The following is a 12,665-nucleotide window of genomic DNA, read 5'->3' on the forward strand; positions in this document are numbered from 1 at the left end:
GACCCACTGGGCCTCACAGCTTTCGGCACGAAGCCCATTACCTGTCGCTGTGTACCTCTGCAGCCAAGGCAACTTTCACACCTGCTCTCATTAGTGTCACATTCTGACATCAGTGCAATCAGAGATGTTGCTGTGAGACAAAACAAGGTAACATTAAGGCAAGATGCAATCGTTGCACAACAGACCAACTATTCCCAGGTTGGTGTGGTTTGTTTGAGGCAATTTTTTCATGATTAAATATTTGTGATGTAACCCCTCAGAGGACCCGATCAATCCAAATTCCATAAAATGTAATATCATTATAATTGTGAGAAACAAAAAGGTCCTTTTTAGTTGGTGAATGTACTGTATGTTTCATATGGAGAAATGCACTAAACAGCTGATGTATCTGCCAACATGAAATAAAAACAGCAAAGCAGTTAAGTTTTTAATTACAGTGACATTAAACACAGTGAGCGTGCATTCTTACGCATAACAAGACGCCTAAACAAACATCCTTGTTGTGAATACAGGGAGAGAGAGATGTTTTATCTCATAGCGGTATGCCCCTGTTTATAACCTGATTCCAGATCATTCCTGCAGATCTGATTCCTGCGTCTTTGTTTGAAGTAGCTTTCTAAAGTGATTAACTCGTTCATTTATGAGATTTAGTCTTGCGTCTTTAGTTTAGAAGAAAACCAAACTTTTAATCTTGATTAATTCCAATGAGCGAATTTTCCAATGTGTGATTAATTAGTTAATTTTTTGCATGAACATTTCGTGGTCCGAGCAAATTCACAGCATTGAGGCTAAACTGGAAGAAGGGCTATGAGATCAAATATGTAATCCTATTGACAGCCCTAGTTAAAATAAAGAAGAGCAAAAGGCCAGATAACTTCTTTATGGAACCCAGTCAGGAAGAATTGGGCCCAGGCCATCTAATCTTCCCTTCCTCTCTAAGATCCTTGAGAAATCCGTCGCAAATCAATTATCTGACTTTCTACAAAACAATGCTTTGTTCGAGGACTTCCAGTCAGGATTTCGAGTGCATCATAGCAAGAAACAGCACACTGCATAAAAAGTGGGATTTTTGGCAGCATGCGGCACTGTAGATTGTCGTAGAATTTCAGGTTTGCGGGCAACGCCAAAAACTGCCGTAAATTGTCAGAAATTGATGTGGGCCTCCCTTGGCAGTTGTCCCCCCATGACCTCCCTCCTCCTAATTCTAGGGGAGGCTTTGACATGTCAATGAAAATACTGTGAGCTATACAAATGCAAATCAGCGTCGCAGAGGGAGTTTTAGCCCAGGTGACATTTTTTTAAAAGGTAAGAAAATCTCCGGTACAAATAGATCAGGCTCAGTAGCCTAATTATGCCTAAAATGTTTTAATCAAGGTAAAATGAGAATTCCATGCAAACAACATTTGAATCAGAATGAGGGGTCTGCAGAGATCACAGTCTCGTAGAGCTCAACTACAGTGCATAGTAGCAGGACTTCAGTGACCTTTTCTTTGGTCTTACTTAAATGCACAGAGGATGTATTAACCACACATCTTCTAGCAATGCGCTCAACTAGCAGAAATGATGCTGGGTATGACGTATCTGTTCCCTGCAAGCCCCAAACTTCTATTGGCTTTCCATAAAAATGTCTGTCCGGGTGGGGATGAAGCCAGGAAACTTGTGCAAGAACATGTTTAAATGCCGTACCCTTTGACACAACATTAACAACTATTAACTGCTTTATAATGGCTGGTCGTAGTTCTGCTAGAGGGTCAAGGACGGGTTCCTCAAAACTGTTGTGTTTCCACACCACTTAGCATAAACATATGCTGACCTTTCTGCAAAACATTCAACCTCAGTGACACAAGGGTACATCTGATGATACATTGTCAACATTGCATGTCTGTCAGACTCAAGATTGTCTGGTGGAATGGAGAAAGAGGCACCACTGTACAGTTTTCTAGGGAAAGTCGTTCTGCTGACATTAAAACACTGCTTTACATAAAGCATATCAGCTGTTTCAAAGTCCCAACCATTTGTCTTCCTAAAATACTGGTCCTTCCGTATAACAATAACCTCGTATGTGATTGGAGGACCCTTAGACTCCTCGTCCAATCACGTGTGAGGTCATAGGCATGACTCAGACAGCAGTACTTGCAAGACGAGCATACAGTGTGTGTTACTATATTCAGAAGAACTATATCCCCAGTTCCTTTGTTTGGTTTTAGCTGGTTCGTGATTAATGGCTGGACGACGTCTCACGTTCAACTCGCCTTCAACTCCTCTCCGCGGTCAGCAACTTTCAGCCAGTCCGCAGACAGACGAGAAGAAACTGCTGAATGCTCTCAGTGGATTGTCTCCTCAACTCCAACAACAAACTGCCGATATCAACGAGCGGTTCGCTCCACTGGAGCGTTCGGGACTCTCCAGGTCCATAGAGGAGAGGTTGGCGGCTCTGGAGGAACTGACTCAAAGAAGAGGAGGCCGGCGCACAATCCCAAGATAGCGGTAAGAATACGTTCGATGACTGCAAGCTAATCTAAAAGTAGCATAGCCTAAAACGAAAGCTAAGAGTAGCCTAGTAGCCTTACAAGTGAGCAGAAACAGCTTTATTAAAGTGTATTTTCTTTGCCGTGTCGTTTACAGGAAGCGGTGAGCCGTCTTCACAACTCCGAGACGAATTACAGGCGCTACGAACCGGAGCAAGGGTAAGATTTAAAGAAGATGCTTTCATTCTGCGCTATAAGGAAATATATACGTATGGATACCATAGGATGGATACCGATCATAACTGTACATTTTGTTTTCACAGACTAATCTCGCCTCATAATGAGGCGGTGACCTCGTATTTGCTCCGGGAAAAGTCCAGATTTAGACGACGTCATCGTGTGTAAGTGACACTGTTTCTCCTTCCTTGTTAAATGTTACTGTGACTTGCGTTTTGATTTTTTTTCATTCATACCACACTCATCTCATTGTTTTCCAGCCGCCTGTAAGACGTATTTTGAGACGGTACGCAGGAGCTTCAGGTTTTCCCAGCCGGAACACTCATTGCGGGCGGAAGCTGCGAGGGATTCAGCGCGGAGTCGAGCGAGAAGAAAGAGGGTCAGAGTTTATTTGCTGACTTTTTTTCAGGTGCATTGATAGATGTGTTGTGTCCATACGCATCGCATCGCACTGTACTGATTCATTGTTGTTTTTACAGCTGCTGGAATCGAGACAAAGTGTGCTGGCTGATGACGTGGTGGAACACTGGAAATCCGCCACCGTAGAGCTCACGTCGGACGGAGAGGATGACGTTGTTGGCGGGGTCATGGGGTGGATTGTACGGTCGCCGCAATTAGAGGCGACTCCGAAATGCAGAGCCACGCACACTAGGCGCCTGCACAACAGACCTGCCTCGGAAAACACGGCGCCAGTGACAGTCTACAACCCTGAGGAGGCAAACGGACAGTTTACTGAGCTGTAGTTTTTTAAACCGCCTTTACCCAAGTGCGGGGAGATCCTCACTTTGTATGTAGTTGTTGTTTGTGTGTTGTTAATAAAGCTTTCTTTGCATAAACATGTGGCAAATGTTCATTTTCTCTATAAATTCATTGATACCCTGGTTGGTATCCTAATAATAGTGTAGTAGCCTACATAGGATAACCATGAAATGAATATACAGCATAATATGAATATATAAATATATATAAATAAAATGAGGCGGGTGACCAATAGCGACAGATCTGCCAACCAATCACGAGTGATTGAAAGTTGTGGTCTCATCTCTTTTCTTGTCTTGCTGGACCCCAGTGCTGCATTTGATACCATAGACAATTGTATCCTGTTGCAGAGACTAGAACATTTGATTGGTATCAAAAGGAACTCCACTCAGCTGGGTTAATTCCTACTTATCGGATCTATCCCAGTTTGTGCTTGTATGCGGTGAATCCTCGAAGACCACCAATGTTGGTCACGGCGTCCCACAAGGTTCTGTACTTGGGACCGATTTTATTTACCCTCTATATGCTTCCTCTGGGCGATCTTATCAGGAAACACCGCAAACTTCCATTGTTATGCAGACGATACTCAACTGGATCTGTCGATCAAATCAGAAGAGACCGACCAGCTAGTTAGACTTCAAGAATGTCTTGGGGACATCATTACATTTACATTACATGTCATTTAGATGACGCTTTTATCCAAAGCAACTTACAATAAGTGCATTTAACCATAAGGTACAAAGGCGGACGATGACAAGAGCCTGAATCAGTACCTGGGCTGCCTTCTGAGTGAGAAGGGGACGTATTCTCCTGATGTTGTAGAGCGTCAAAGTGGGCGTTAGCACGGAGTTGCCAAAGTTGACTGTCAGGTCCTGGGTCGGAGAATCTTTTCCCGGAAAGAGAAGTAGTTCAGTCTTGTCGGGGTTGATTTTTAGATGGTGGGCGGACATCCACTGAGAGATGTCACTTAGACAGGCAGAGATCCGTGCCGCCACCTGGGTGTCCGGGTGAGGGAAGGAGAGAATTAATTGGGTGTCATCGGCATAGCTGTGGTAGGAGAAGCCATGCGAGCGAATGACAGCGCCGAGAGAGTTGGTGTAGAGCGAGAAGAGGAAGGGACCCAGGACGGAACCCTGAGGAACTCCAGTAGTAAGAGGACAAGGTTCCGACACAGATCCTCGCCAGGTTACCCGGTAGGTGCGGCCGTCGAGGTAGGACGAGAGAAGGGAGAGAGCAAAGTTCCAGAACGGAGGAAATAAGGATCTGGTGGTTGACTTTGTCAAATGCAGCAGAGAGGTCCAGAAGGATGAGTACAGAGGAGAGAGAGGCGGCTCTAGCAGTGTGGAGTTGTTCTGAGACAACAAGGAGAGCAGTCTCTGTGGAATGGGCTGCCTTGAAGACTGACTGGTGGGGGTCAAGGAGGTTGTTACGGTGGAGATAAGAGGAGAGTTGGTTAAATGGTTTTGGACAAAAAGGGAAGAAGAGAGACCTCAACATCAAAACTTGGATGACCAGCAACTTTCTGATGCTAAACTCAGAACAAACTGAAGTTTTCTTGATAGGCCCAGAGCGCCTTCGAAGCCAGCTGTCACGTGTTACAGTTTTTATGGGTGGAATTGCTCTAGTACCCAGCAGCACCGTCAGGAATTTGGTAGTTCTCTTTGACCAGGATATGACCTCGGATATAAAGAAGACTTTTCATCTGCGTAATATATCAAAAATCAGGAACTTCCTGTCTCAAAGTGATACAGAAAAATTAGTTCATGCGTTTGTCACTTCCAGACTGGACTACTGTAATTCTTTGTTATCAGGCTGCTCCTGTAAATCTCTTAAGCCTCTCCAGTTGATTCAGAATACTGCAGCACGTGTATTAACAAGAACTACACTGTAACAAATTGCTGTAAATTTACGGTGCATTTCTAACAGTATCTTACAGTGTGTCATAATAACTGTAACATACAGTTAAATGACCATCCCTTGCTTGCAAATTAACGGCCAATGTCATGAATAAACAGTTAAAGCTGTCAATTTACAATCATAGCAGATTACTGTAATTCAACTGCATGTTACATATATTTTATGAAGTGGTGGAAATACACATACAAGTGCAGTGAATTACAATCCATCTACATCTTTTGTAGGTTAATGTATGGAAGCCCATGTCAGGCACTGTAAAACAGGTCCTGTAAGTCATCATTATGAGATAGTATCTCATAAGATACGATGATGACTTTGACTTACAGGACATTACTATACATGCAGCTGTCACTTTTATCCAAAACCCCCATGGTTTCACATAATTTTATGTGGAGTAATTGGGGGTTAGGTGTCTTGCTCAGTGTCACTTCAACTTGGCACAGGGAGCAGCCAGGATTCAAACCACCAACCTTGTGCTGCACAGCACACCGACTGCTACTGAACGTGACGTCAAACGCGTTATCTCAGTTCATCCAGAACACCTGTCAGTGCAGTTCAACATGGGAGGAGTTTCTCATTGCCTCGTCGCTCCAAGTAACGTTGGTAAGTGTTATTTGCCTAGCATGATTAACATTCTCCTTTCTTACATCTTGTTGTCTTCCTCAACTTTGTCATTTTTATATTTTACCAATGACAGTGTTTCTAAATATTTAATTTGGGTTTGTTTTACAGAGGCACTGGATTAAGGACACCAGCAGTTTGCTGCGGTCAATTGAAAATGTTCCATAGCGTATTGTGGCAGTTAGTTTACCTTGTTCCTAATAATTTTATGATTAATTTTTTTATTACTGTATACATGCGGCATAATTTATGTTTTGTTCTTGGTTACAAATGCCTAACATTTTTGTCTTGAAGGCATCTAATAAACTCCTACCACGATGACCGAAATGAGTTTGGTTGTCTTTCTTTAATTTGTGGGGAATTAAATGCAAAAGTATACGGTTATAAGTAAACTGTAACGTTTGTATGTAATCGTGTGGTAACAATTTGTAATCCAACATGTCGTAAATTACGGTAGTGCACTGTAAATAAAACAGTAAGTTACTAGTGTCGACTGCCAGTAAATTGCTGTTAATTCACAGTAGAATTCGCTCAAGTTTATGGTAACATACAGTAATCCATTTTATGGTAACATAGTGTAAAAACCATCTATTTTATTTCAGATATTAATCATACTACTGTACTCATAAACCGACATTACCCTCTCCTAAAATCTCTGTGCTCTCCCTCCTCACAGGCTTCTGTGGATGGTGGTTCTATCTGATGGTGGTTGCCCCTGCAGTGGTCCTGCTGTGCGCCTGGCTTACTACTCACAATTACTTGAATCATTTCTGTCATAGGAATTGCATGTATTATACATTGTTTATTCTGTACACATGGCATCCATTGTAGTCTGTCCATCCCGGGAGTGGGATCCCTCCTCTGACGTTCTCCCTAAGGTTTCTTCCCTTTTTTCCCTCTTGTAAGGGTTTTTTCATTTTTTGGGGAGTTTTTCCTGTGCCGATGGTGGGTTTCGGGGCAGAGGATGTTGTATGTGTACAGACTGTAAAGCCCTCTGAGGCAAATTTGTAATTTGCGATTATGGGCTATACAAAATAAAATGACTTGACTTGACTTGGTATTATACCGTAAAATAACGGTAAATTCCTGGCGTCCTTACTGCCAGTGAAATACTGTTAATTTACACTGAAATTTTTTATAGTGTAAGAAAGGGGATCATATTACTCCTGTATTAACTTCTCTGCACTGGCTCCCTGTTAAATCAAGAATATATTTTAAGGTACTTCTCCTCACCCACAAGGCACGGGCTGGTGAGGCACCGTTGTATCTTAAAGAGCTTATAACACCATATTGCCCTACAAGCCAGCTGCGCTCCATAGATGCTGGGTTACTTGTTGTTCCTATAGTTTTAAAAAGTAGGATGGGGGCCAGAGCCTTCAGTTATCAATCTCCTCTTTTGTGGGACCAGCTTCTACTTTCAGTCTGGGGGGCAGATTCGGTCAGCTCTTTTAAAGTAAAACTTTTGTCTTTGATTTTGCTTATAGTTAGGGCTTGCTCAGGTTAGCCCGGACCAGCCCTTAGTTAAGCTGCTATAGGCTTAGACTGCCGGGGGACTTCTTAGGGCACATCGAGCTCCTCTCTCACGCTCTCGTTCTACAGTAATTCACATTTTATTAATGCACATGACTAATTCAGCTTCTTTACGGAGTTTTTTGTACTTTACGCCCCTTAGTGCCAATTGGGCATGGTTTAAATGCCACGGCCTACCTGAGCATTGTTTCTGACCATCTCCATTCCTTTATGGCCACCATGTACCCATCCTCTGATGGCTACTTCCAGCAGGATAATACACCATGTCACAAAGGTCAAATCATTTCAAATTGATTTCTTGAACATGACAATGAGTTCACTGTACTAAAATGGCCCCCACAGTCACCAGATCTCAACCCAATAGAGCATCTTTGGGATGTGGTGGAACGGGAGCTTCGTGTAATTTTGTGTGTTTTTTGTTGTTTTTGTGGTTAATTATGTTTCCTGCTGCAATTCCCAGAGCTCTTTCACCAGAGATGAGCTCTTGAACATCCGGGGAACAACTCCAGTGGAGTTACTTCCAACTTTCCTGCTATCTTGCTTTCTCGTGGAATTACTGGACATTCTAGTCAAAGGTGCACTCACCTTTCATCACGTGGTGAGACGCCGTAGGAGAGGAAAACGGGCCGGCTCGCTGGTGATACTCCGCAAGCGTGGTTCTTACACACCGCTGCCAGGCATCTTTCTCTCCACCGTGCGCTCACTGTGCAACAAACTGGACGAAATTCAGCTGCTGGTGAGGAGAGACAGAGACGTTTCTACATCCTCCGTTGTGCTTCACGGAGACGTGGCTCTGAGGATCGATACCGGACTCCGCGCTCCAGCTGGCAGGCTTCCAGCTGCTCAGAGCGGACCGCGACACGGAGCTCTCCGGCAAGACAAAGGGTGGAGGAATCTGCTTCTACTTCAACAGCAGCTGGTGCAACGACGTAACGGTGATCCTAAAACACTGTTCTCCTGATCTGTAAACTTTCTTCATCAACTGCAAACCATTTTATTCCCCCCGTGAGTTTGCTTCATTCATCCTGGTCGGTTTTTACATGCCGCCGGCGGGCAACGTGCACGAGGCACAGCGGACACTCGCCGACCAGATACGGCGTGTGGAGAGTGTAGTTATTGTCCTCGGGGACTTTAACAAAGGAAATCTCACCCATGAACTTCCTAAGAACAGACAGTTTATTAAATGCCCCACCAGAGAGGAGAACACGCTGGATCACTGTTACACGACAGTAAGCAGGGCTTATCACGCCGTCCCTTGTGCTGCACTGGTCCATCTGATTCGTGCATACAGGCAGAAACTAAAGCTCTGCAAACCTGTGGTGAGGGAATTCAAGAACTTGACCAGTTCACAGACTGGGATGGTTTCAGGACTGCTACAGTCTGGATGAGTTCACAGAGGCTGTAACTTCTTACATTGTCTTCTGTGAGGACAGTTGTGTACCATCATGCACCAGGGTGAGTTTCAACAACGACAAACCCTGGTTCACAACGGAACTCAGAACACTACGTCTGCAGAAGGATCAAGCATTTAGGAGTGGGGGCAAAGAGTGGTATACAGAGTCAAAATAAGTTTAGCAAGGCGGTGAAGGATGCTAAACGACTGTACTCTGAGAAACTCCAACAACAGTTCTCAGCAAGTGACTCCACTCCGGTTTGGAGAGGCCTCAAACACCTCACAAACTACAAGCCAAAACCCCCCCACTCCATGAATGACCTCCACCTGGCAGACGAGCTGAATGAATTCTACTGCAGATTCGATAGACAATGTCCTGATCCCATCCCATCAGACTTTCCTCTCTGAAAGATAGCAGCACGTGAAGCTGAGGAAACATGTCTCAGCCTCTCGGACCATCAGTACTGGTTCCCCCCAAGGCTGCGTTCTTTCCCCTCTGCGCTTCTCCCTGTACACCAACAGCTGCACCTCCAGTCACCAGTCCGTCAAGCTCCTGAAGTTTGCGGATGATACCACCCTCATTGGACTGATCTCTGGTGGGGATGAGTCCGCCTACAGGTGGGAGTCTGACCATCTGATGTCGTGGTGCAGCCCGAACAACCTGGAGCTCAATGCTCTAAAGACAGTGGAGATGGTTGTGGATTTCCGGAGGAACAGAGCCCCACCTTCCCCCATTACGCTGTGCAACTCCCTCGTCACTATTGTGGATTCCTTCCGTTTTCTGGGCTCCATCATCACCCAGGACCTCAAGTGGGAGCTGAACATCAGCTCTATCACCAAGAGGGCTCAGCAGAATTGGTTCTTCCTGAGGCAGCTGAAGAAATTCAACCTGCCAAAGACGATGATGGTGCACTTTTACACGGCCATCGTTGAGTCCATCCTCTGCTCCTCCATCACCGTCTGGTACGCTGCAGCCACAGCCAAGGACAAAGGCAGCCTGCAGCGTGTCATCCGCTCTGCGGAGAGGGTGATCGGCTGCAATCTGCCGTCCCTGCAGGACTTCTAGGTCTCTGAAGCGAGCCAAAAAGATCGTAGCCGACCCCTCTCACCCCGGACAAAAACTGTTTGTGCCCCTTCCATCTGGCAGGAGGCTGAGGTCCATCAGGACTAAGACCTTCTGCCACACGAACAATTTCTTCCCGTCGGCAGTCGAGCTCATCAACAGAGCCCGGTCCCCCACTGACTGACTCTTTCTCTCTGACACTTTACTGTCATTTTTCACTCGTCACTTTTGTCACTTGTTCGCTAGTGCACTTTATTTTTTTTTATTTCTTTTAAAATATTTTACATTTTTAACTTTAACTTTATTCTCTTATTTTAAACTAACCCATAGCCTTATTCTACTAACCCATAGCATTAGCATTTCATTTTATTTTATTACTTGTGCACTGCTGTCTTGTTGTCTATTTTTATACTGTCTACTGTAATATTTAGGCACCAAATGTTCTGATTCCTGGTTTTGGACAAAAAGAGAAGAAGATAGACCGGTCTATATTGTTTTCTATTTTTTCTTGTACCAAACTATTTATTTCACTTGTATATCATTAATAGTGTTTACTACATCTGATGCATATGTGTAGGTATTTTTTTTACTAAATTCACCCAGACTCCTATGTATTTTATCATTAAAAAGAAATCACAAAAAAATCCAATAAAGTCTAAGACAAAATGGACTGTCATTACGCGGGGCGATTCCATGGCGAAGGATTGGCTGATGAGCCTGATTGACACCTCATTGGAATCCTTAGAGCAATATAATTGGGACTTTTCCATGAGATTGACAGCACTGTTAACCAACCAGGATCAGCAGAGCATCTTCACATAGAAGGGTTGGGGCTGGCGAATGATAGGCGGACGGGTAACCTGTGAACCCTCCAACAAAAAACTGAAGTTTCGCAAGGTCCCAAGAGAGTGCTCGCACTGGCTAACTGCCAAATTGCCGACTCATATTTGTGTTGTTTGACTTTTCTTGGCAAATTGCTAAGATAAGGGACATTTTACAACTGTCTTTTGTGAAAATGATATCTTTTGTGGATGTTGTTTGGTTCTGGTAAGATGAAGGTTTGGGGAGTGATTCTTAGATTTTTGTCACTTGTAGAAAGTCTTCTTAGTAAGGATCTTCACAAATACTGCCCCTGACCTGAAGGTCAACATCAAAACAGATCAGTCATCTCCAGCGGGAAGGATGATGAGCACAGAAACTATTGTTCTTCAATCTCCATGGAGAAAGAAACAACAGCAGAGGTGATGAAGTAGGAGGGGTGGACCCAAAGTAAAGAGACAAATCAGTTGTAAGACAAAAAGCTTTGGCCAGTCAGCTGAAGCTGTTTGGCAGCTTCTCCTCTCTGGTGATGGAAACCTTGGTGGGAACTGAACTTTGCTTTCCACAACTCATCAACACCTCTTGCAGAAAGCCAATTCGTCTTCACTTAGAAGCAATGCTGATTTACATTTTGTTGTCCTCCATCTCTCTGCTCACTGTAGCTCTCAACCTGTTGGTCATCATCTCCATCTCCCACTTCAAGTAGTGAAATATCTCATTTATTTGTAAAACTGGAAGATTGAAACACATGTTACTTAATCACAAACTTGTATATTTTGCTGATTTCTTTTTGTATTGTGTTAATATATTTGACTGATTGACTTAAATATTAATATCAATATTTGTTTCCCTCCAGGCAGCTCCAGACCCCTCCCAACCTCCTCCTCCTCTCTCTGGCCGTGTCAGATTTCTTCGTCGGCCTCTTCATGATCTTTCAAATCATGATGATAGACGGCTGCTGGTTGCTCGGTGATCTCATGTGTTCTCTTTGGTTGATTCTATCATCTATTATTATCTCGTCCTCAGTAGGAACCATGGTGCTCATATCAGTGGATCGATATGTGGCTATTTGTTATCCTCTGCATTACTTCACCAAAGTCAAACCAAAAAGAGTTCAAATCTGTGTTTGTCTTTGTTGGATGTTTGCTGCTTTAATTTACAGTCTGCTACTGAAGAATAACCTGCAACATCCAGGTAGGTATAACTCCTGCATAGGAGAGTGTACTGTTGACATAAACTACATCGTTAATCTTTTTGATCTTATTGTTACTTTCATTTTCCCCATTACTGTTATTGTCATTCTACATATTAGAATATTTGGGGTGGTTGTGGATCAGGCCCGTGCCATGCGGTCTCACATTGCAGTTGTGACAAGAAAAGTAACCGTTAAAAAGTCTGAAATGAAAGCAGCCAGGAATCTTGGTGTTGTTGTAGTTGTGTTTCTGATATGCATTTGCCCCTATTTTTGTTTCACTCTTACATCCCAAAATAACTTGTACACAGCTACATCTGTAACCATTGTAATGTGGTTGGCTCAGTTTAACTCCTGTCTCAACCCTCTGATATATGCTATTCTCTACCCCTGGTTCAGAAAATCAATTAAGGTCATTGTTACACTTGAGATACTGAAGCCTGGTTCTTATCGGACCAACATGCTTTAGAGACACGCTGCATGGGTCTAAATTTAAACCTTTAGCCTGAAAAGCATATGCAGAACTTTATTTAGGGTGCAAAGCATTAAAGATTTTCCTTTTCACCTCAATTATTTTTTCCAGAGTTAGCAAAAGAGCAATTTTCTTTCTCAGGCCCCCGGGCAGACCTAGAATAAGCTGGTACAGATGTATTGTACAACACTATC

General features: G+C 43.7%; 1 protein-coding gene across 1 annotated transcript; it reads left to right on the top strand.

Annotated features, from left to right (window-relative positions):
* Positions 1–11,324: 11,324 nt before the first annotated feature.
* Positions 11,325–12,468, top strand: LOC120811962 (trace amine-associated receptor 13c-like). Its single transcript, XM_040167737.2, has 2 exons — positions 11,325–11,509; positions 11,664–12,468. The coding sequence occupies exons 1-2, from the start codon at positions 11,337–11,339 to the stop codon at positions 12,466–12,468; spliced, it is 978 nt and encodes a 325-aa protein (XP_040023671.2). The 5' UTR covers positions 11,325–11,336.
* Positions 12,469–12,665: the final 197 nt, after the last annotated feature.

This window comes from Gasterosteus aculeatus, chromosome 21, assembly GCF_964276395.1.
Source record: "Gasterosteus aculeatus chromosome 21, fGasAcu3.hap1.1, whole genome shotgun sequence".
NCBI classification, from domain to species: domain Eukaryota; kingdom Metazoa; phylum Chordata; class Actinopteri; order Perciformes; family Gasterosteidae; genus Gasterosteus; species Gasterosteus aculeatus.

What these genes read in the sequence shown, in the direction of transcription:
- LOC120811962 (XM_040167737.2), top strand. Translation starts at nt 11,337, where the DNA reads ATGGAAACCTTGGTGGGAACTGAACTTTGCTTTCCACAACTCATCAAC. An exon ending in ATCTCCATCTCCCACTTCAA is followed by an intron (nt 11,510 to 11,663) that starts GTAGTGAAATAT and finishes GTTTCCCTCCAG; the next exon opens with GCAGCTCCAGACCCCTCCCA.